The 23954-nt window shown below is 39.2% G+C and overlaps 1 protein-coding gene and 1 long non-coding RNA gene across 4 annotated transcripts; one reads left to right on the top strand and one right to left on the bottom strand.

Moving 5' to 3' along the window:
* Positions 1–858: 858 nt before the first annotated feature.
* Positions 859–11644, bottom strand: GTSE1 (G2 and S-phase expressed 1). 3 transcript variants are annotated; one of them, XM_080577503.1, is made up of 12 exons: positions 11504–11644; positions 10393–10476; positions 9618–9681; positions 8922–9537; positions 8073–8240; positions 7113–7248; positions 5553–5930; positions 5292–5364; positions 4634–4879; positions 3392–3566; positions 2236–2376; positions 859–1263 (listed from the first exon to the last, which is right to left on the bottom strand). In XM_080577503.1, the coding sequence occupies exons 2-12, from the start codon at positions 10469–10471 to the stop codon at positions 1180–1182; spliced, it is 2160 nt and encodes a 719-aa protein (XP_080433629.1). In that variant the 5' UTR covers positions 10472–10476; positions 11504–11644; the 3' UTR covers positions 859–1179. The 3 variants fall into 3 exon arrangements, with proteins under 3 accessions (XP_080433629.1, XP_080433631.1, XP_080433630.1); XM_080577505.1 differs by having other exon boundaries at positions 11476–11527; XM_080577504.1 differs by lacking the exon at positions 11504–11644 and adding an exon at positions 11318–11449.
* A 257-nt stretch (positions 11645–11901) lies between these two features.
* On the top strand, positions 11902–22860 carry LOC308188456. Its single transcript, XR_013945513.1, has 2 exons — positions 11902–15194; positions 16483–22860. It is a non-coding gene; the product is annotated as an uncharacterized lncRNA (long non-coding RNA).
* The last annotated feature ends 1094 nt before the right edge of the window (positions 22861–23954 follow it).

Genomic DNA, 23954 nt, shown 5'->3' with positions numbered 1-23954 from the left:
CTACATGAAGACATGGTTTGAGTATTGCTTTAACTGAGCAGCAGACTCCTAAGTGAAATTTTAGTAAATGCCTTGGTTATCCATCTCACTTTTTGCAGAGGGAAAGCAGGAACAAGAAAAAGTATAGAAATTCTACGTCACAGTGGGTCATACTTAGTAGGACAGGGTGGCATGGTTGCTCCCTCTGACTCAGAAGTCTTCACAACCTTGCCAGAAGTCTTGGTTCACAAGTCTGATGCTGCAGTAACCACAGAAAAGGCAGCCATGGTAAAAAGTAAAGTACCTCCAGCTAAAGCAGCCTTGTTCAACATCAGTATTTAACAAACTCATCTGAACACTTTTTCCCTATTTAGACAGTTGGTCTCAAAGTTACCAATGGATAGAATAGTTCCAGAAGCTGATTAACTTTTATACATTGATATACTAAGCTAATACATGCACAGCAGAAGCTTCTGGTCTCCAAAACAGATATCTGACTTTAACAGTTATGTGCTACTATTGTGTGCATTTTCATTTCCACTCACCTCTCTGTATTTAAAAGTCTCCACATATCATGAAAGTGTTGCAAACTCTAATTTTTCTGCTATTTGAAAGGGAGAAATTTAAGCCTTCAAATGTCAAGATCAAGCCATCTGGCAATAACATGCTGTTACTTTCTTCTTTGAATCATACAATCATCCAGCTGTTAATGTTAGTATATTCCACTAATTCAACAGTAAAGAATTTATTTCCTGACTTGCAATAGTTTTGTATTAAAAACTGAAATCCACTAGTTTTACCTGCATTGTAAGATTTTAGTGAAACATTAAAATAGACTGACCAAATCCTGTAGTAAGAGATTCCTAATTTGTACAACAGTTTGTTAGTTAAACCCGTTTATTTTTAAGTTAAACCTTCATTGCACATAGGAAATAAAGACACAAAGGACAACCAGTAAGAAATAAAAAAATGCAGGCTTCCAATACAGAGACTATCCCTTTGACTTAAACTTTAAATACGCCGTTGTGGTATATCCATGAGGAAAACTCTTCGTTGGACTGAGTTTTACTGTATAAGGACTCTTACAATTCTATTGCTACAGCATTTCACCATTCATCTTCATAAAGCTATGTGAGTGAAGAGTAGCACCTAACACTTTAAAGATCACAGACACCAAGAATTCTTCACTTCAGCCCAAGTTCAGAACTTCAGCAGAGGGGAATCCAGATTTTCTTTGTTTACATCAGGACTCAGAGTGATAAGAGGAGAACTCAAATCAATTAACTGAAAGAGAATACATGATGAAGTTCAGCTCTTTGTACATTATTAGAAGACTTAATAGAGATTAACAGTACTAAATTTTTGTTTAGGATTCCTGTTAGTATCCAAAGTACAGATACAAGCACCACACTCAAGCATTTAGGTTCAGATTAGTTTGTTTTTTTAAAAAAAAAGATCTAGCTCATTCTTAGACAAGCACAAGCTTCTCAAAGCTTCTTACAAGGTAGATATTCCCCATACTTACCTTTAAAAACCTAAAAGGCTTTTAGCTTTCAATACTATGCATATTCAAGTGATGCTATCATCCAGGCAGGACAGAGCATTTCTGAACTCCTCTAAACATACCCCCAAAAGTCAGATGAAGTCAGACTTCTGTGATCCCCTTTTGAGATACTTCGAAGTTTTGAAGTGCCTGATATTAAATTGATCCCAACTACATCTAATGTCAGAGGCTGCATCCTCATAGTTACCACCATTCATCTGAAAGCATCTGAAGGAATGCACCTTCAAGCCACTTGCGTACAAAAAACAATTGCCCAGAAATTCTTGTCAAATTTAGTCTGTGTTCCAACTCACCTTTCAGATGAGGAGGGGTTTAGGAGAGGGGTTAAACAGGAGAGACAGACTTGTAGTCACCATGCCTATTCTACTGAAGACAGAATTCACTTTCGACTTCAGGAAGTTTCATTCTTTAACAAATTCTTTAAGCATTAGGTTCTTCTCCAGCCTCCTCCTTTTCTTATTTGCAAACTGTTCACTTGACTCTAGTTTAGTGCACATTGATTTTAAACATTATGTTCTTTACTTAAGAGCAGATTAACATGCAGTATCATACTGAACATATTGAGCTAGTATTAATTCCTACACTACTGTAGAGCTGCTCTGCAGACAAGCATATGCAGCCACCTGACATTTTCCTGCTAGCATATCTGCACCAGTTTGTTATCTTCTCCAGAAGACCTGTATACAACTTACCTTTACCTGCCCTGAGAACGTAGGCTTTAGGGGAATAATCTTATTCAATTCAGGTGTATTGGAAAGATCAATCAGAGGTCTACCTTCACATTCCAAAGCTTCTGGGAGAGATTTATCTACTTCAATATCTACCAGTAACATCTGAAAAAAAAAAAAGATAGTTGAAAGTTTTCTTCCATCTTCCGTGCCAATAAGCCAATTTTACTTATACAGCTGTAATAATCACAGGACAGATTTAGTTTAGTTTGGGTGTTTTTCTTGCAGGATTGTTTGTGCACAGTATAAAAACTCAGCTTTTGCTCTGCCAATGGCTAGCATCACAAATAGGGAAGTTACATTAAGACAAAGCAAAAGAACTCTGGAACACAGAACATTTTTTTTTGCTTGTAAATTAAGTCAAATTTAAAACATAAGAGTAATAAATATTTAAAAGACTTGACTACAATTATGCAATGTTACTTAGCCAATTAAAATATTTAAACAAAATCTGCAGAGCTCCAGACTTTAGTTACATTTTGTCTGGCTCAGCTTCTCTATACACGTACTAAGTAATTCTGTAACATACTTCAAGTCTGTCAGTAGGTCAGCTAATGCAGTAAGAAACTGACACAATAACATGTAATTCATCTACAGCTTTTATCCTAAGCTGAATACTTGAATACTCTATAGCCACACTTTGACAGGTTAATAGCGCTGAACTGGTACTTCACAGGTATTAAGGAAAAAACTTTTCAGGAGTGCCAGCTTTCAACATGAAGCCAGTAGATTAATTTTACTGAGAGCGGGAAGAACATAGTGTTTGCTGGACTAAGTATTTGACAGTTAACTAAGTTTACTGCTACATGAACCTTGGGGTTTAATCCTTAAGCATTCGATGTAGATTTGCATTGCTGCTAAGCAACTGTATTACTCTCCTTCAGTGCATTTATCTAGAAGTTTAATACTTCAAGTATGTGACCACTCAGCTTTGATAAGGTATTAAACACTGAATAAACCTAGATGTTCAGTACTAACAGTAGGCACTAGAGGGTGCACACTTAGAGCTAACCCATTTTAACCGTGTCCTGAAGTGTTTTTTCCTACTTATCCCTCAGCTTGAATTCATTTATTTTCAAGCAGTTTTAGTTCTGTAGAAAAATGGATTCTCATTTCCTACCTCCTTAGTTTGTTTCTCTTCAGCCAGCTGATTCTGTACTTCAGCCTCTTTTGATTTTTCTTCTGTTTCTTTCACAGCTTTTTCTGGTGAGAAGTCAAGCGTGAGAGGTAGCACAGGTGGAGGAGATATCTCATCTTCTGAAGAAGATATTTGTGCATCCTTCACCTGTTTAGAACTAGGGAGAAGAACATTGGCTGAGTTCTTTACTCAGCAGGAAGCATGAAATACAGATAAAGTCAAACTGTTCCTCAAAAGCTGCAGTGCCCTAACTTCATTTTCTCCTTTTCTTTACCCCAAGTTTTAATGGCTATAAGGCTTCCCATATTTTGATCCAAAAGCATGCTAGTTAGTTGAAAAATACAAAATATTCCGTGCTGCTATAAATTTATAGCCTATACATGCAGAGAAGTGAGCTAGGATGGTGAAGACTTTAATCTTAAATTGACATATACGTGCTGTCTAAATTTCACACATGGGTTTTTGTAAGGAACTGTAATCTGATTAGTATGATAGAGTCATCGTAAAGACAGAAATTTTGTTTTGTTGAGAGAAAAAGACTATTTTGGACATTTAGCTTAAGTAACACAACAAAGTAGGAATGATGCCTGATCTCTGAAAGTGTTCATCACCACCAACCCTGAGGCAAGCCTGCAAGCGTATATATGGCACTTTGAGAAGATGCTGGGTTAATATGAAGGCAATAACATACTCTTCACAGAAAACATGCTGCTGCTAACTACCTGCATAGGATTCCCCCCCTTTGTACAAGCCATTACTTCAATGGAAGCCTCCTCAAACTGAAGCTGTCAACTAAATCCTTGACTTTGACTGATGCTTCCAAGTAATTTCACAGAACCATTAGAATGGGGCAAAATTAATTTTATCTACCTACTTCCCTTCAAAAAACAATAGCAAAAAAAAAACACCAGCTAAAAAAAATCTGGTTTGCAGTCAAAGCACCAGACAAGTTTTAAGTTGCCCACTAGCTCAAGAAATACAAGTAATTCCTATGAGATCATAGTTCTTTAATGTTAATACTGGCTCATCTGAAGGCTGACAGTATTTTACTAATCACAAGATACATACACACACATTTGTCCTATACAGCATCTAAATGCTCAGATGTTCTACTCTCACATTCAGCAGAGAACCCTGAAGCCTGAAAGTCGTTAAATTTCATTTAGAGGCAGTTTGCCTACAATACTTATTTAATTTTGGGGGAATGGTGGTGTTATTCCTTACCCATTTGTAAGTGTCTTCTTGGTAGAAAAGCCAGAGCTTTGAATAGATGCAACATATGGAGAAGATGCCATTCTTGGTGCAGTTCTAGGAGTCGCTGCTGGAAATCCCGAGATACGACGGACAGGTGTGGGTAAGGCAGACCGTTTCAGACTGGCAGGAGTCATGGAGACAGACCTCTCACGAAAACCAGAATTTGGAAATATCCCATCTTCTGAAGCTTTCACGGGAGTGCTGACTGCCATAGCACTAAAAAAGGAACACACACTTGCCAAAAGCTTCTAGAAACAGTTTTATTCAAATATTTTTACCAGACAATAGAAATCAATTAGCCTTTGGTCAATAAGAGAATGGTGATATTATGAAGTCAATACCTGCATCACTATAGGGACTTCACTTCATAATCCTTTCATGAACAACTCTAGTGTAGCCCTACAAAAGCGATCCTCTTTCTGAAGTGCTTTGGTTGTAGTCGTTTGTTGTTTTTTGTTTTTTTTTTTTAATTTTGAAATTGGTTCCGATAACCATTAACACAGCCTAACCTGGAGGGTCTTAAGGGACTACAGGAAGTTGCTTTCAAAGTTAGAACTTTTAAAGATTGTCGCAACAACCGTCCACATTGCATTCTAAGTATACCTAAGTACATTCAGCCTGGACCTACCTTCCAAGTGAGCCACAAAATGTTAATCCAAGAGATGGTGCTACTTTTGGTGCCAACTTGTTCGGTGTTATATCTAAAAAGAAATGCTTTGTTAATTTCTATTCACATTCATATTTTGTTTTTAGAACTATGGATACCTTTCAGTTAAAATACTTGTTTCTATCAAGAGGTAGACAGAAGTATAGTGAAATGAACAACAAACAATCAAAGGAACATTTAACAGCCAAGTCAGAAGACAGGCCATGTAAAGCATATGCTTACCTCCAGCTTTCACTGGACCCTTATTTTGACTTGTAGGAACAGACAAAACTCTAGTCTTGGGCTTTTGGAACAGGCTTCCTTTTATTGCACTTCCATCTTTACTTTGTTGGCATAGCCTCTGCAGATTGGGAAGAGAGCTCATCCTCTGAATTCCGCTGCCTACAGTATCAGATGACGTTGCAGAAGCTGAAGATTTAGCCAAGCTTACAGCACTAGATGTTTTGGGAGTACTAGCTGATCTTTCTTGCTTGCTGGATCTCTCAGTACTGACAGCCTGCAGAGATGACACCCTAGCAGGTCTGACCAGGGCCAGCCTATTTGTACCAGTTGAAAGTTTAGAGCCACTCACACTAGCTTTTGAAGAAGTACTTGATTTTCCTGAAATAGAAAGACAACAAACAGTGATTCAGAAATAAGTTTTTGACTAATCAAAATGATTAAGCTCACACAGGAAAACAGCAATTTATGTTCAAACAACTCAGGTTTAAGGACAAAATATACAACTATTGAAAACTTACTCCCTGAGCACTCAATGTTGTTTGCTTTGGAAACTCTTCTCACCAACTACCCGAATTAGTGCAATTAAGTCAAATAATACTTTTCAAAGAATGCCAAAACAGCTAGCCGATCCAAGTTACATTTTCAGCATTTTTGCTCTGCACGGTTGGGATCATTCCCTTAAACCCGCATTTAGTGGTTAATAGTTTAAGTTATGCTGATTAACAGCACAAGCTGAACTACCCCATAAGTGCTTTTCTCAGTTTTCAGTGTAGTTCTTTCTTCTTTTACTGAAAGTAACCTACAGACTAGGATGAAACTTGACTAGATACTCCCTCTCATAAAAATTCTTACCAAGTCTTAACTTCTACTGATACCTTATAATCTGTCCAGAAAAAGTACGTTAAAAATTTGTTGTAATTTGGTATCTTGCTACATCTACAAGAAATGTAGTGATGTCTGTCAGATGTAGAGACATCTGTCTCCACTTTTAGGAGACTTTTTTCTTGATCCTCTGAGGCTTACTGTAAGGGTCAAATTAATATCCTTACTACAGTAAGGAATACAAAACTGAATACAACCAAGAGGATTATCTCCAGAAAGCCTTTTCAATCTGCTTGAATTTCATTAGCCTTACAGAAACTCAGTACCTGGAACTAGGCTTTCCATCTTGCTTCTGTAGCTCCAGGTGTTTTGTATTGTTTGTTTTCTTTTTTAAATTCAAGTTGGACAAGCTTACAACATTCAGAAGCTCACATGCTTGGCTATAATAGAAGATAGCACACAACAAAAGCAGGTTTCCTGAGGCATTGCTTACTTCCTAGCCGTGTCACTCACATGCAGGTATCAGGCATATATGAATCTATTTATTACCAGCAATAGAAGTCTAAGATTTTATCTTTAGTGCACAGGGATTTATTTGGCTAGCCTACAAAATGTTATTCTCCACTCAAAACATTTCTTACTCCTTGTATGTACTACACACCATTAAAAACATTCAAACCCACAGACCAAGAGATGCTTATGTACTTTAAAATTGATTTCTTTAGTAAGAGCATTTACCATTCTTTCCTATGGGAGAAATGGGTAAACTTGAGTTCAGACTGGAAACTGACGATGAAGATGACGACGAACTAGCTTTCCTCGGGAGACCACTGGCAACACCAGGAAGTTTCAGATGTGTTTTCTTTAGATCAGGCTGAATCAGAAGATATCGTTTGTAAGCAGAAAGAGTATTTAACACATTACTTTGCTATGCTTCTGCTGGGCATTATAGCAATTTGCTAGTGAGTGTTGGAAAAATTCCTTCCTTTGCCACAACACTACGTAACTTTTCAGGACTGTAGGGCTATGCTGTCACGTGAGGGTGGACGAGTATCTTGCGTTAAATATGCTGCCACCTACTTAGAAGCAAGCAAGCTACTGCCACTTACAGGAAGGCCAACTGGATGACAACCAGTCCCCAAGAGCGCAGACACAAGCCAAACCCAACACCACGTTCCACTGATCTCTGTCTCCTGCTACCCACCTCATGGCCTTCTTCCTCCTACTTTTCTACACCACCCACACCATCCTCAAGGAAACTGCAGCACCACACTGAAACAAGTGTAAAGCAGTACTGCAGCAGAGTAGTGGCACACAGGGCTAAGTAGATGTCTATAACTCCAGACCAACTGACAGCTACAGGTATCCTACCTTCTGGCAAGTTATGGCAGCCTTTTCAGATGGTACTACACGCTGCTTCTTACAGCAAACTGCCAATCCCTACCTGCAGCTAGTGCTTTAAAAACAAAGGCAGTGCTTATCGCTCCAAAGCATTTTTAGTTGCTCTTAAGTATATTCATTGTGTTACTGACATAGAAGACACAGTCAAGATGACAATTCCAGCACAGGGACTACTTTTCCTTGAACCCATTACACACAGAAATACAGCTTTATATTAGAAAGCAAACTATACTCAGTTTTCTCCTCTTACAGAAGCATCACAAAGATCAGTTTCATATTAAGAATGCTTGCCGTTACCTTACTTGGTGCAGGAAGGACTTTTTTGTCTTGCACTGAGGAACTGCCACTGAGCGAAGACTCAAAGACATCTGAAGCAGCACTTGATTTATCAGAAATTAGATCTTCAGATGATCCCATGCCGGTCACATCTCTTCTTGCTGAAATACTATGTTTTCCTTGTTTGGGCTGCAAATTTCAGTGCAACATTTTAAAAGCTGCAAGTCTTCCTAGAAGCCACTATAAAGCTTTTGCTCAAGATGATTTTGTTAAGAAACCAAGACAACAGTCAATGAAGCAGCCTTTGAACCCAGTCAAGCCCCTAGTCTTTAGGCTAACATAGTTCAAGTTAGACTAGTGAGTATATTTGCTAAATTATTAGAACAGGCTTGAACAGTAATTTTAAATTAAATTAAATTTTAAATTTAATTAAAAAATAAAAATTTAAAAAAATAAAAATTAATTTTAAATTAAAATTTAAATTTTTAAATTAATTTAAAAATAAAAAAAATTAATTTAGAAAGGCTTAGAACAGTAATTTTACAAGCAAAAACAAACCACCAAAAAAACCTTATTTAAACAGAAGCCAGGAATAATGGTATTCCCCAAAACGGAATACAACGGAAAAGAAGTTTGCCAGCAGTTACTCTACATTGCCATAACAGGTAAACTAGTTGGCTTCTAAACTATAGTATCTGCCCCACTTTTCTTTTTAACATGCAACTTTTCCTGCCTGAGGATTTTAAGTAGTAGAAAAACCCCAGAAGATTAAAGTTAACTTATAAAAATAAAAACGTTGTAGGCAGTTTAAGCGTTCCTATAACAAAGGTCATGTTTAAGGAAAACATTGTTACCCAGATATGTCTTTACCTTTTCTACAGTCAACATAATGCTCTTTCCAAGAGTAGCTGAAGGCTTAGCCGCTGGCAGTTTGCCAGTTGCTTTCTTGTTTTTTTCTTTAGTTTTCTGTTCTTGGGTCAGAGGGGAGCCAGTGATTTTTGCAGGAGATACATGAATTTTAACAGGGCTTCTGTTTGGAGGAGTATGAAGAATGTATGTTTTGTCACCTGACAAAAGTTTATCTGATCCCTCCTGAAAACCAGGCAGCAGATTTGATGCTGGGCTATCCCACACGCAGTATGTCTCCCTCTTAACAGCCCTGGGACTTTTCTCTATATTTTCGTTTCTCAGTATTTTCAACTTTGACTTTGAGTCCTCAACAAATTTTTCTATAGTCTGGTTTTCCTGTTCTTCTGGCTGGCTTATTTTATTCTGTTCAGTCTTACTTCCACTTTCTATTTGCAGTGCTAACAAGTGAGCTTCTTTGAAAATTTCCACAAACTTCTCTCCTGTCAGTGGGCTCCACATGACTTTATCATCAGAAGCAGGTACACTTCTTTCAGTGCTTCTTTTTGCTTCAATATTGACAGCAATACATTTTTCTTTGTGTCCCAAAGGTCCAACAAAAACTTCATCTTCATTTCCACTATAAAGAAAAATAAGTCAATCGAGAGCTTATATTATGTGCATTTTAAGTGTATACAAATAAATATACTTTTAACATACCTCGCAGGAGAGAGTGAAAGATCAAAATCAAACTTTTCATCAGTCAGAAGAGGAATGTCTGAAACTACAATAACTTCATTAGAATTTTGTCAGTATGGACTTGCAATAAGAATTACTACATTATGTTTCCGTAATTCAGTGAAACCGATGTTAGATAGCAAAGGAAGTTTTAGTTGTCAAGTTTATGTCACTTCTTTGAACATATTTTTATTATTTTAAAGGTACAGCTGCAAATATGATTCATAATTGTGACAGACGCCCAAATATCATGAAAGATCTAAACAGTAACTTCTAAGCATCCATAACAGGAGCATGGGATCTGACTGTGGGAAAGGGTTATCAGCAGCCTCCAATCAAGAAAAATGAGAATACATAATCAAAAACTAGATGACAAGACAGTCATCTAGTCATTTGGTTCTGTTCTAGTTGAGACCACTACATAACATTAACAGGAGGCGATGAGAATAAATTGTTCTCCTGTTAACTAATATATACACTGAATACTAACTGAATCAGCAGCAGGCAGATAAGGAGAAGAGAAAAGCTCAGATTGGATATATAAGAGAAAAGTTGATGACCTCATGTTACCCACGTCACTAAATACTTTAAAAACCAGAGCTCCACAACATCCTGAGGACACTTAAGTCTGAAACTGGTAACAAAGAAAAAAAGTACACAGAACAAGATGCAAAGCAATTAAAAAAGGTCTAACAATCTAAACTGTCTTAATTTTTAATGAGGAATAGCTAGAAAATATCCCTTCTCCTCCACCTACCATCACTCATGCAAATACCCAGTTTTTCTTCAATCACATGACTTGAGTGATGGGATACTGTTTCTTTTCCTTCCTCCATAGTGTCTGGAAAACACAGAATTAGCTATGCAGCTGGGTTTAAAAAACAACAATTAGGTCACAGGTTTTTTGTTACCACCAACTTCGTAAGGAGGTAAACATTCTATCTGAAGATCCTGTATTGGGTTTACATGGCAAGGTTTTGATAGCAGGGGGACCACAGGGGTGGCCTCTGAGAAGTGCCCCGCAGCTGCTCCATGTCAGATCAGAGCCAGCTCCAGCTAGCTCCAAAGGGAGCCACTGCTGGCCAGAGCTGAGCCAGTGAGTGATGATGGTTGTGCCTCTGCGAGGACAGATTTAACGACAGGGAAAAACAAAAAGCAAACTGCTACACAACAGCGCTGGTAGAGAGGAGCGAGGAACAGCCCTGCAGACCCCAAGGTCAGTGCAGAAGGAGGGCAGGAGGTGCTCCAGGAACCAGAGCAGAAGTTTCCCTGCAACCTGTGGAGCCCTTTCCATCATATTTTCTCCCCTTTTCCCTTTGAGGAGTGAGAGGGCAGTTGTGGCAGAGCTTAGCTGCCCAGCTGGGTAAAACTGTCACAGACCCCTATATGTAACGGTCAGTGACAGCCACGTAAGCATGGCTTATGAGACAGATCTCACTGCACTCTCTTGAAATAAAGCACTGAATTATCTGATTTTATATATGTATATATATAAAATGCTTCAACATATATATATCTCCATATAGATATATACAGATAGATATAGACCGTATAGATACATACGGTGCTGCAACCTTTATAAAAAGCCTTCAAACACGGTAGTGATGGCTAAGACTCATGAAAATCCTTAATTCCTTAAATGAAATTCCTTAAGAACTTCATAGCTCTATAGCTAGACTCACCCGAACACAATTTAGGTGGGCAACGCTCCTAGACACCTGTACCAGAACCCCGCCACCCCCCAGGCTACGAGCACCTTCCACAGCTCTAAATTAAAAATAAAACAGCCGGGGCTCAGCCCAGCTCCCCTCAGCGGACCCTTCCCCCCCCCCTCACCGACCCTCCTCAGCCGCCCCGGCCGCGCTCACCTCCGCGGGGCTGCCGTTTGAAATGGCGGCCCCCCCACGTGACGCGCCCCGCGCGCTCTCGTTGGCCCGTTCGAACGATACCGCTTTCCCTCAGGGCACTCTGGGGGTTGTAGTTGGCCGCGGGTCCCCGACGGCTCCCCCTGAGGGCCTCAGGCACTCGCTGTGGCCAGTTTGTAGTAGATTAAATACACGTAGTTACCCACGGACACAGACACTGAGGATGGGTTCTCTGGAGAGTCACAGGGTCATCGGGGGCAGCTGTGGGTGCCTGTAGCGCACATGCCCAAGGCGGTGGCTCCTCCTGCTCCACTTGGGCTTGCACATCTGGCTGCCCCTCAATGCTTCCCACCCCTAAAGTGCAGGGGCTGAAATTTCATCCCCATTTCTTGTTCACCTGCTTGACCCCAGAAGCATACACAGAAGGGGAAAAATTCCATGCAGGGAGGTTACAAGGAGCAGTGACATTCCTGGATGTCAGTCCCTGTCAGTGCCAGTTGAAATGGGCTCCATGATCAATGCAGTAGATCTAACAGTAGACAAACGTCAGTAAGAAACACCAGGACAACACCGCTTTTCAGCAGTTCTAACTAAACTACAGCAAGGTGAGGCTGGCAGGGCCCTCTGGAGGCCGGCTGCTCCAACCCCTGCCCAAGCAGGGACACCCAGAGCAGGCTGCCCAGGACCACGTCCAGGCAGCTTCTGAAGGTCTCCAAGGAGGAGACCCCACAGCCTCTGTGGGCAGCCTGTGCCAGTGCTTGGTCACCCACACAGCACAGAAGTGCTCCTGGTGTTCAGGCAGCACCTCCTGTGTTGTGTCCATTGCCTCTTGACATATAATCCTGTTACACAGCCCTCAGGATTGTCTCCTAAGATATATGTTTACATTGCCTCAGAAATAAAAGTGGAGTGGTGTATTCTTTTCCGAGTGTTCGAGGATGACTAACTAAATCATTTGATTGGAATTTAGGAGCTGAATAACAATAATTAATCAGGACCTGCAAATTTTCATATAGGCAAAGAAAATATTTTGTAACTCTATCTCTACCTGGCCACCTATTCTGGTATCTTTCACTGTTGATGGAGACTTCAAAGCAGTATATATGCAACTTGAGTGTATAACAAATGTCCTATTTCTTGTCTTATAGGCACAGTAAATGACTGGGACTAATACACTACCAGGCTGAAAATTAACATGCTTATATCCTTCCCTCTCTCCCTCCCTCTCCATCACCTACCACAGCTACCTGAAGAGTCTCTCCTGGCAGGCACTTGTCAGTGAGGTGGGAATTGTCTGGCTTTGTTGGTTGTAAACCAGACCAATCTTCCATAATAGAGTGTTGCTGTCTTCCAGCTTCTGGCTTTTCCTCTCAGGATTTTATAGCTGCTCCCTTTGGTGTTTTTCTCACGGGTCCTTGAATTACTATTACCGATGTAATCATTTCAATTCTATGCTTTTACCTTTCTTCTTTTGCATTGCTTTAGCCTAGAGAATGTCTCACCAACAGGTCAACAGTGGTTATTGTTCTGTAAAGATGACCAAGTGTCCATGGCTGATTTAACAAAACTGGGCCATGTGCATTATTAAGGATAACATTCAACATAGAAAACTATGATGCTGGATGGGAAAGAGACAGAGGCAGAGGCAGAGACAGAGACAGAGAGAAGAAGAAAAGTTGGGAGATCTCAAAAGTTTAATTTATGTCCAAAAATCAACAATATCACACTTCTAACGTTAGCCTTTCACCTACTTATTTTTGCTTACATTGGTCAAAAAGTGAAATGATCAAAAAGAAACAGAAAAATGAGATGAAACTAATGGAGAAAAGGACAAATAGGCAGCAAGTGGTATAGATCTTAGGACTAAAGTAGAAAAAAAAGAAGAAAAAAATACAGAAAAAAAATAGTGTACAGCTTTTATTGTGGCATCTACCACTCTGCATGTATTGTTTAAGAATACAGGCATCCAGCTCTTTTTGAAGAATCCAAAAGTTGTAACTGCCTATATCCTCAGAACAAGATCTGCAAAAGCTAAAACTGACTAAAATCAGTGGAAGCCTATAATTTTTTACTGATGTCTGAATTTCTACCTTGAAGTCACTGTAATATTTCTATTATTCTACATTTAAAATATTCTCAGTAGCAAAGAATGTGATATCCTCAGTAACTTCACTGGTTACAGGGACACTGTTTTGCTCCTCACATAGCTGTTAGACATAAAGGGCACATGCACACCTGTAGAAGTGCGCACTGATGCACTGCCTTTATAGTTGCAATGCCTTCATTTAAAGGAAATGGAGACTTGAATCGGTTTCTATTAAACTGGTACAGTCTTGATAAGAACAAAATAGCTCTTTTTTACAAATGGTATTCATGGAATAGAGTTTTAAGACAGATGAGAGCATGAGTAAACAAGCTCAGTCTTAAGATTTAAAGCATTTAATCCTGTAAACTTGAGCATTTATTTTGTATTTTAAATTTTATATAACAGACTTTCTAGAGTGTAAGTGGTATCCCAAGAGATATTTGGGCATTGCTAATGGTTTTAGTAAAACTAAAGGAATCAAATATGATTTATACAGAAACAAAAACGCCATGGGAAAGAAAGGCAAAAACCTTTACAAATGTACCAGAAGTACAAGTCTGGAATTGTCTTAAGTCAACCGCAATTAAATGTGACAATAATCTTACAGTAACATTTAAATAAGTAGTAAGGTTATTTTATTTGTGTGGCAGTTTAAAGATGACGCATGATGTTCAGATTTTCTTTTGGGAAAGAAGGGCTTTTGCCTGTTTCTCTAAACTACAAATTTAAATCATTTCTATTAATGAGCTCTACAAATGCTTGCTGGTCTGTTTGACCTATTATATTTAAACCATCATAAACCCAGCTAATGATGCAATGCACAACTTTTGGGAGAACTTTTATATTAGCACAGTCGCATATTAATAATGGTTCCTGGTGAGCAGGGAAGAGTAGGATGTATGTGACTTATTTATTAACCCTAAATGTCCAAATGTTTTATTTTGTGCTGATATACTGGCTATTGACTGCTTACAGAATATGATCGTGTTATAAAAATCAACAAATTGATAAAGAAGACACCTATTTTTTCATAAAAATGTTTGAATATTAGAGTACATCTAAGTGATGGTAGCTTGAAATTTCACTCCAGGCAAGTTAAACCCAATTACAATTATAGAAAGGAACTAAGTTTTACGCAAAAATAGCCTGTGATCTAATAGAAAGTTCTAAGTTACAGCTCATCCTGCATGTTTCACCACCAGCACCCTCCATCTGTGCATTACTTCTGTTGCTATGAATCTGGCAGCATTTTAGCAGCTAGCCACTGTTTATAAGAAGGGATCCCAGCAGCTCGAAGTCAGTCATTGGGATTACTCATCACTTGCCTTGTGAGCTGCTCCAGGGAATTTCTTGAAGAACTGTGTCAAAATTAGCTTTAGAAGACCGGCAATTTGAGAGCTTTGATGGACACATATCAGGCACTCCCAGACCAGCGTTGTTAAAATTGGTGCACTTGGAAGAAAGATTCTTTTTGTTGGTAGAGTGAAGATTTTCCTCTTTTGTGAAAGGAGAGAAGAGGATAAACAAGGACTACTTCTTCCTCTCTGCGAGAAGAAATCTGATTCATTGGGAACATAATCACTACGATACCATGAATGCTTGCAGGAGGTAAGCTGCATTCACCTTGGGCAGGTAGAAATGGGAAAGAAAAATATTGACAAGGACAATATTCCCCTCGCAGTCTTAACATAATGCTGCCAGAAAATCATGATCTATGTCACCTGATTTGTGATTACACAGAAGGTAGCCCTTGTCCTCATACAGGTGATAAATGTGTATTTCTTATTCTAAAACTAATTCCTGTAAAATCTCAGCTGCAGAACTTCTCTTTTATTGATGAATTACCTTTGCAGATTGCACTTCCTCATTTTTCATTCTTTCGGTTCTGGCAGCTCTCTTCCAAGGGTGCATAGGTATCTAAATATAATTTGTATTTAAAGCTCTTTATTTATAGGCTGTATCTGCCATAGCATTTTTCTTGGTAACTCCTACTCTTTTGTGATAATGACAGCAGAAAAATGCATGAACCAGAGCTGTAATGCATCTAAGACTCCTCAGACCCCTTCCTAAGATACAGTAAAGTCACAAGCTGATTGATCTCCCTTTGGCATTCCAGTTCAGAGAAACTGTGGGCATTCAACATTTTTCTCTCTAAAATAAAATAAAATAAAATAAAAATAATAAAAAAAGCAAGCAGGTTCACTGGAGCTTAACAGGCAATTTTTCAGTTGAGATAGCAATAACTGGAGGTCACTTACTCTAGACTAGCACTTTCACTTTCAAACCATTTGGGAAAGGTAGCAAAGCAATGTAGAATCAGAATCAGAGAGAATAAAATGCTACTTCAGAGAATACCGGAGATACTGTTTGTGTATTTACTCCTGACTGGTATTTTTGGCTAAAGAATATGGTGACATAGATCACTGGGGGTAATCCCCTCTGAAAAGCAGAGAGAGAAACCTGTTATCAGAGCAGAATGGGAAACTCTCACAGCACGTGCTGTGCTTATTCCCATGGATTAAAGCTTTAGAAACTGGTATTTTTTGTTTGTTTTCTTTTTCACCGTGCCACTTGCATAATATTGCCAAATGTAAGGGTGTGTTTTTTCTCATAAAACTGATCTGTATCAACAGCAGAGAATAAGAGCGCTGTGCATCCTCTCAGAAGCCTGTGTCCAATCTCTCTGCATGTCAGTGGGAGAGAGATACCAAATGGCCAGTAAATGTTCTGCGTTTCCAATTATGGAAATTGCTTTATTAGCCCCATACACTTTGAAGAGCTCTTTCCCAAATCTAGCCTGTGATTCAACGCACACTCTGGACTTGTTATAAACACTATTGTACTGTTAATAAACAGAATCGTTTTTATTTTTATCTTGTTTTTTTTGTTGTGGTAGGATACATTCGCTCCGTGCTCACAGACAGAGAAACAATGCCAACACACATGAGAACTGGCACAGTACCTCTGGGTTCAAGCAACAGCGTGGAGATGAACTTGCTACAGTCCTCACGCTTTACACAGTGATCGTCATGGTCCTTCTAATGGCAATCTGGGGAGCCTGGACAAGGAAGGATTCATACGTATAGTAGCAGTATGCTTTCTTTGTTAAATATTTAAAGAAATTCTTGTATTGATTATCCGTACCCAGGAGGTACAAAAAAAAAATGGTCCCTGCCTATTACGGTGTACTTGAAACTGCTTAGACTGCTGCTACTTGTGGAACTGAAGCTGTGAAGCGATTTAATAGGCAATATACAGAACATGACTTTGTGAATAAGATAACAACTGTTTGTATATAACATATAAACATGTTTGTATTACCCTTTGCATGTATATGAAACATTTTAAGCATAATACATTCTTGGGAAGAAGAATTCAATGAATATTTTTATCTGTCAGTGTTTTGTATATCAAAGCAGTTTTCCATTTTTTTTATCTTACATTGTCCAGTCTCTACCTCTGCTAATATTACCTGTCTCAAACCATGGTAAAACATGCTATATAAACAGGCAACTAATCTGCCTTGTCACAACAACATAGGAAAAAAAAAAACAAAACACACAATAAAAACAGCTGTCCTGCAGACAAAGGAAGACTTCCGAACAAATCAAATTCTCATCTCAGTTGCTGAAGGGAGTTTATATGGATGATGGGGCTTGCATCTGCATGTGTTCAACTTCTGGTGTAAACTCAGGAATGAACCCATGAAATAAAATGTATTTCTAAGCATCCTTTGTTGCAGGACCATCTGGCTCAGTCTTCAACTTTGTATAGTTACCTAGTCCTGATGAGCTCAGGTCAATAGACTGGCAGCTCTGAAGGGCAGTAGCTGTTGGGAACAAAGTCTGAGCCTTTGGAGCTCAAGCTTAGCTTAATCTCCAGATTTTAGCATTGCCTAAACTAACAAATAATGTTCCTAATGAAGAACTGTAAGACATTTTTTAATACTTAGGGATAGATACATGTTTATAATTAAGTAGTAGCTGCAGACAACTTTCCTCCTTGGAATTTGGGCAGATACATATAGGGCTTGTAGGGAGAACACAAGTCATATTAAAGGACAGAGGATTCTGTCCTAGGAAGTAGCAATGCAAAAGAAACAAACAAAAAACACCAAAAGCTTTGGTTGTTATAGCAGACAACAACTCAGCCTGAACTCTGAGTGTGCTACTAGAGCCAATAGGGTTTGTGATTGTTGGATATGCAAAAAGGGGATATTGGAAATTGAGATTAAGCTACCACTGTTTTCACACAATTCCTTTAAGTATGGTGTATCTCATTCTGGTATCTATGTATAATCAGGAGGGGTATGGAAACGGAGATGCTTTTGAGAAGACCTACATGAGTTACCCCAAGGAGTATTCACAAAGCTCAGTGCAGCCCCAAGCAGAGACCGGTGTCAGCTGTAAGCAGGCCAGTGTGGAATCAGTGCTCCTGCAGCCCTCAGGTAAACACCCCGGTTAAGGCAGCACCTCTTCGTGGTTTGTAATGAGAGCAGAGCTTTGACAATGCTGCCCGAAGACCAGCACACACGGGAATAGCAGTAAGAAAACAGATGCTTAGTGTATTAAATACATTGCCACAGAACACACGGGTCCAGTCATAAAGCATGTATGATGAATTACCATTACAAGTGAAAGCACAAGCACCGTCCCTTCCCTTGTTAATGTACCATTTAAGTACAAGAGAAGACAGAGGGATTTATGTGTCCTGACAACGGTGCGAAAAGAAACAGGCTACCGGGGCTGTGTGATGGGCACCGGGCTCAGCACTCTGGAAGTTTACCATCATCACAGCTTTTATAGGAGAGAGAGAGACAGTTATGACAAGAGGTCAAGGAGTGGTCCTCTATAATCACCTATTTTGAAAGTGATGAAGAGAGCTTCCCCTGGCTTAAGTAGGCCCAGAAGGAGGCCTGACGCTGCTTCTTTGAAAACATAACAAAGCAAGAGAACAAGCTTATGCTTGAGGAGACAGATGTAAACTGTGCAGGGCTTGGGAAGTAAAACCAGGCAATTGAGACTTGGGGTGAAAAGAGAGGAAGCCACTGAACAGAGGAGGAGCAGGGACACTTAAAAGTGAAGGGAATTAACTTGTTGAACTCTTAACCAGTGGCTGAAGCACTTTTTTCCTTTGCTTAAGATTTTGTACATCAGATTGGCTACTTGTTCTAACAATCTGATGTACAGAATCTTAAGCAACATACACAGCTTTTGGAAACACACATTTTGTTGGTATTAAACACATAGTTCAGAGGTGCACAGGCTGCGGTTCATGAACTGAACTGGTGAAAAATTAATCTGGATCACTTGTGCTATGTTCTTCACAGCTGCATTTGGAGAGAGTCAGAGAGCAATCAGGAGGAATTGGCTGGATGTGGAGGCAGCCTACTCTCTGCTTCTCTCTTTCCTTGAAGAACCGGTCTGTCCCTTTCACATCTTATACCAAAACATACGTTTCCTCTGCCATGTGGTGGGTAATACATTTGATCCTGCATGTGCACCATCCCACAGGTGAAGGCTTCTTGCAGCCCCCTGAGGGGAGGATGACTGCCTCAGCCATGAGAGCATGAGGTTTTCCTGAAGGATATATCCACCGCATGCCAAGAGGTGGATATATATACCTGTTATACGATGGACTGGCCAGCAGTGCACATGTGTCATGTATCAGATCTGCCTAAGCTGAAAGCTTGGCATCATCTTTAAAAGCTCATCTTTAACTCACACAGTAATGATTTGTTGGCTTTAGCAAGAACTACAAACTCACTGTAAAATACAGCTTTGTGTATTCTGCTACATACTCCCCCTCCAAGAAACTCACGTATTGCAAAGCATTCAATCAGGAAAGTGAATTCCACGGAACAGGAGGTTTTAGTAACCAACTTTTAGAAACACAGGCTGCTGGTTTTGTTCAATCCATGTCATGTACATGCATAATAGTGAAAGGGCAGCACAAACAAAAAGAAACACCACCACACACACACACACACAAAGCTAGAGCATTTGGCTGCACACCACACACACAAGGCTAGACCAATTGGCTGCACATCAGAGTTTAGGATTTATTCACTGATTTTGTAAATACTGCAGATATAATCTTGCCTCTGAAGAGCTGGAGACCCAAATAGGGTATTGAAAATGGTTGTTTCCTCTCTCTCACCTTATGATAGAGGAGATGAAAACATGAAAGTTCAGAGGAGATAGCAGAACATTCAATGTTTCGAAAACCACCACATTTTCATCTTGATTAAAAAAATTCTCTTATTTTCTTGAAGAACACATAGAGGTATCTGGAGTTTGAGATACCACCAAAAAAAAAAAAAAAAAGGGGATCAGCATGAAGTTGAAAAGGCAGAATGTACCTTTCACAGCCTCCTTACTAAAAAAATGTGTTCATGATTTTTCCCCACTCTCCTTAGCTAAGGATTGCAATGCAGCAGGAGAGTAGGGAAAAATCACTTGCTGCACTGTTGTTGATCACAAGCCATCTCTTTCAGATTCCTCCATAATCATCTCTCAGACTTCATCATTGAGCTTTATGGAAAAGTACTCTCAGTTATACCGAGGACTCTGAAAGCAATCTAGTACCGTACTTTTCAGTTAGGACAGGTATACATAAAAGATTTCTTTATGCGTGAAAGACTGTACAGAATTAAGTTTTCTAATAAATGAAATTAAACTGCCCAGAGAGGCTGTGGAGTCTCTCTTCCTGGAGATACTCAGAAGCCGCCTGGACGTGGTCCTGGGCAGCCTGCTCTGGGTGTCCCTGCTTGGGCAGGGGCTGGAGCAGCCGGCCTCCAGAGGGCCCTGCCAGCCTCAGCCGCCCTGTGATTCTGTGAAACGAAACAAAGAAGTAATTTTAAAGATTACTAGCAGAACAAATGGCACCACCCGGAGAGAGAACATGTTAACTGGTGGCTCACTTTTCCCCCACTGGCTAGCCATGTTTTTTGACAAAGAAGCAGAGTCGCACTTGGTGGCTGAGGCAGCGCTGGGAACAGCCGTGGAAATGCTGGGACGGCTGGGGTGTTCTTCTCTCTAGACGTACCCTGTCACTGCTCCCATGCTGCACATTAACGTGGCAGAAAGCTACCCACATGGCATGGCACATTAACATGGCAGAAAGCAACCCACTTCTTGTTTGGATTACTGCTCTGCAAATTGACTTGACGTAGCTAGTCTGATGCATGCTAGGGCAAATGAGGAAAATTGTGAGAATGTGAATCAAAGGGGAAATCAGACCACAGCCTTTCAGCAAGAGCAGACTCTTAGACTGGCTTACATGTACCATCAAATAATATCTTAAGCTGTTAAATGTATCTAGGCTGGCTTGGATACATCAATACCTTAAGTTACAAAGTGTTAAATACATTTTCTCCTTAAACTTTTGCCTTGCTGGAAAGAAGGGGTAGCTGATCAACAGTTAAATTATAGGCCTAAACTTATTAATTTTTAATATATTCAGAAAGACAGAACTTTGCAGGATCAACAGAATCTACATTTATTAATGTTTTTATTTTTGTAAATAATTTGCTTAGTGTAGTTTGATAATGCAGTCAGGACTAGGGGAAAAATGTGGTCCTGTAGGGCGACTGCATAGTCTCTGTCAACAGACCCAAATCACCTCCCTGACTGAATGATGCTATGGAGTCTACAGCTCTTGAAATCATTCTCAGTAAATCCACCCAGAAAAACAGCTCTCACAGTAAATCACTTCCATAATTTAGCTCGGAATACATGACAACAGTAACAAACTAGTTACTGGTTCTACACCCATGAAGTAACCTCACTAGAATTAAAAACTGAGAACCCAAGTTTGGAATGTGTGTATCAGTTGTTACACAGTGATCTTTTCATTAATATTTCTTTTACATTAACCAGACCAGACTGATGATTTACACATGTTCAAAAAAGGCTGTGGTTTAAGCATACCTGTCTGCTGTTATTCTAAACTACTAAAACCAATGTCAGCAGTTGAGCCAGCAAATCTGATGACATACTCCATGTACCAATTGGACTGTCAGAAAACGAAAACAAGTCTTTTGTTTTCCACAGTCATTCTCCCATGCTGATGTTACTCACATTTTATTTCAAAAAAGACTCAAGCCCTTCCACAGCTCCATCTCTTAATAATGCATCACATTTCCCTTTAGAAAGGATAATGTTTTCCATAAAACCATCTTCATATCAAGAAATCAGCACACTCACTTCTCTTGAATATTTTAATCTGATAAACCTTGTCATTCCCTTGGTATTTGTTAAGTATTGGCTAGATCCTAGAAAAAAAGGCTGCAAAGGACCTCTAACCTATTCTTTAAGATCTCCAATTACAACAATCCAGAAGAAGGATTTGAATCCATTATAATGTCCTAAGAATGCTTCCATCACAGGACTACAGTACAAAAAACCTAACAACTCAGAACTTTAGGAAAAAATACAGAGAGATATACAGTTTTATACATGTCCCAGAAAAACAGTAAAGCATAACAGTAAACTACTGACTGCTATCTAATTAGGACAGTAATTTGTCTTAATCAGGATGCCTGTGATCAAACGATACTCACACAGGGCACTTGGACCCAGTGACTGCTGGAAATCAGCGTTCTCTTTAGCTCCCTTTAATGCTCTTTCCTAACAGTGGTTCTGCAAAGCAAAATTAGTTCAATAATTCTTTTGGAATGCCATGTAAATTATATCCACAATGTGAGTAAATCTATGGTGCAAAGTTCTCTATGAATTCTGTACCTGGAACCAAACCTTCATATGTCACCACTGGCACTCGGTGTTACAGAGTAAAAGAACCTCTTGTTACCCTTTAAACCTAACACTAAAGTAACTCAGCAATACACCAATACCTCAGCACCACACTGCATCTGATGACATCAGATTGTCTGGTGCTAACGCCACCGTAGCACCTTACTGACCTTAATCATTGCTCAGCACATCACCGAAACCTCTGCTGGACATTGCACCTCTGCATACATCACTGGGTGCCATGAAGCACCCCCCCCTTCCTTTTCCCAAATGCTGGGCGATGACTATCTCATTAGCAGAGAGTACTGCAGATAGTTTATATAAACTTTCATTTTTTTCTAGCCCATCAGCAATACTCCACACTATAGAGACAGAAAAGCTGGCAGTAGTATCATTAAAACGATACATTAAAATGATATTGTCCATCAAATTCAGGTGTCAAATCAAATCAAGGTAGGGCTGATAAAAAAATATCTGAAACTTATTGAGGGATAACGAAACATTTGCTGAAAAAAAAATAAGTACAAATTTCCAAACCTTCTGTTTATGATCAGCTTAAGGTACTGGCAAAAGTCATTTTTTCTCATTAGGAAAATGAACAGAAATGGCAATGGTAAATTCTGCTTAGCACAGCCAAACTAATCTCTGTGCTTAGAATACAGCCCAGATTACCCCCATGTCCAAGCTTGCTCATTTATGGTTGAAGCTCAGATGTCACGAAACAACACAGTTCACATTCTCTTGAGATATAGGGGGAGTTGCAAAGTGTTTTTACATCTTAAAAAGTCCACTTTTTCCTTCAAAACAAATTTATTTCTACATTTTTGTTAAACATCTTTTGTTGACATTCTGCAAATAACACTATCTAATAAGGTGCCGATTTTTTCTTCCTGTGGAGTAATTTTGTACATCTGCAGGAAAAAAAAAAAAGAACAAGGAAAACATGAAAGCTGTGAAAGGAAGAAAAAAATCTACTGCATACATTAAAAAATATACACACACAGATTTCCCCCTTCCTCCCCTTTTTTACATTAGAAATTCGTATGTTGTCTTGCAGGCTAGATAAAAGTTGGGAGTGAGAAACCAATCAAATTCTGAAACTGCAAGAGACATGGGAAAGCTAAGAAACTAAATGAGAACAGTAGTTTTAGCTCCACATTATATACTACAATTTGTCCAGTTTTGCTTATATGCCTCCCATCATTAATTTGATTGACGTGATCAAGACGATTTAAACTAAACTAAATTTTATCAAGCGGAACTCACATCCTTCAAGATACTTTTCCAGCACATGGTAATCTGGTAAGAGCACAAAACCTCTTAACACAGCTCCTAGCAGCTAATCAACAAATTTTTAGTTAGCTGCCCATGCCGGGACTATTTGTGTTTAAGATTATGAAATGCTTTGGGACTGAAAATTTGTTTACAATTACTTGGGTATTTGCCTGAGAAGACAAGAAGCAAAAGTGTATAAATGGTGGGCAGCAATCTGGAATTCATTTTTATGTTTCAATTTCCTGACAACGTTAAGAATTTGATAACTTAAAATTCGTGATATCAGAGCACGAGGACTACAGCTTTTTTTCCAGAGTAAAAAAGCATTATAAGAAAAAGT

Source organism: Anser brachyrhynchus (genome assembly GCF_964034855.1).
Source record: "Anser brachyrhynchus genome assembly, chromosome: 1".
Classification (NCBI taxonomy): domain Eukaryota; kingdom Metazoa; phylum Chordata; class Aves; order Anseriformes; family Anatidae; genus Anser; species Anser brachyrhynchus.
The sequence above is the reverse complement of the archived record's forward strand: the minus strand, read 5'-3'. Positions and strand labels throughout refer to the sequence as shown.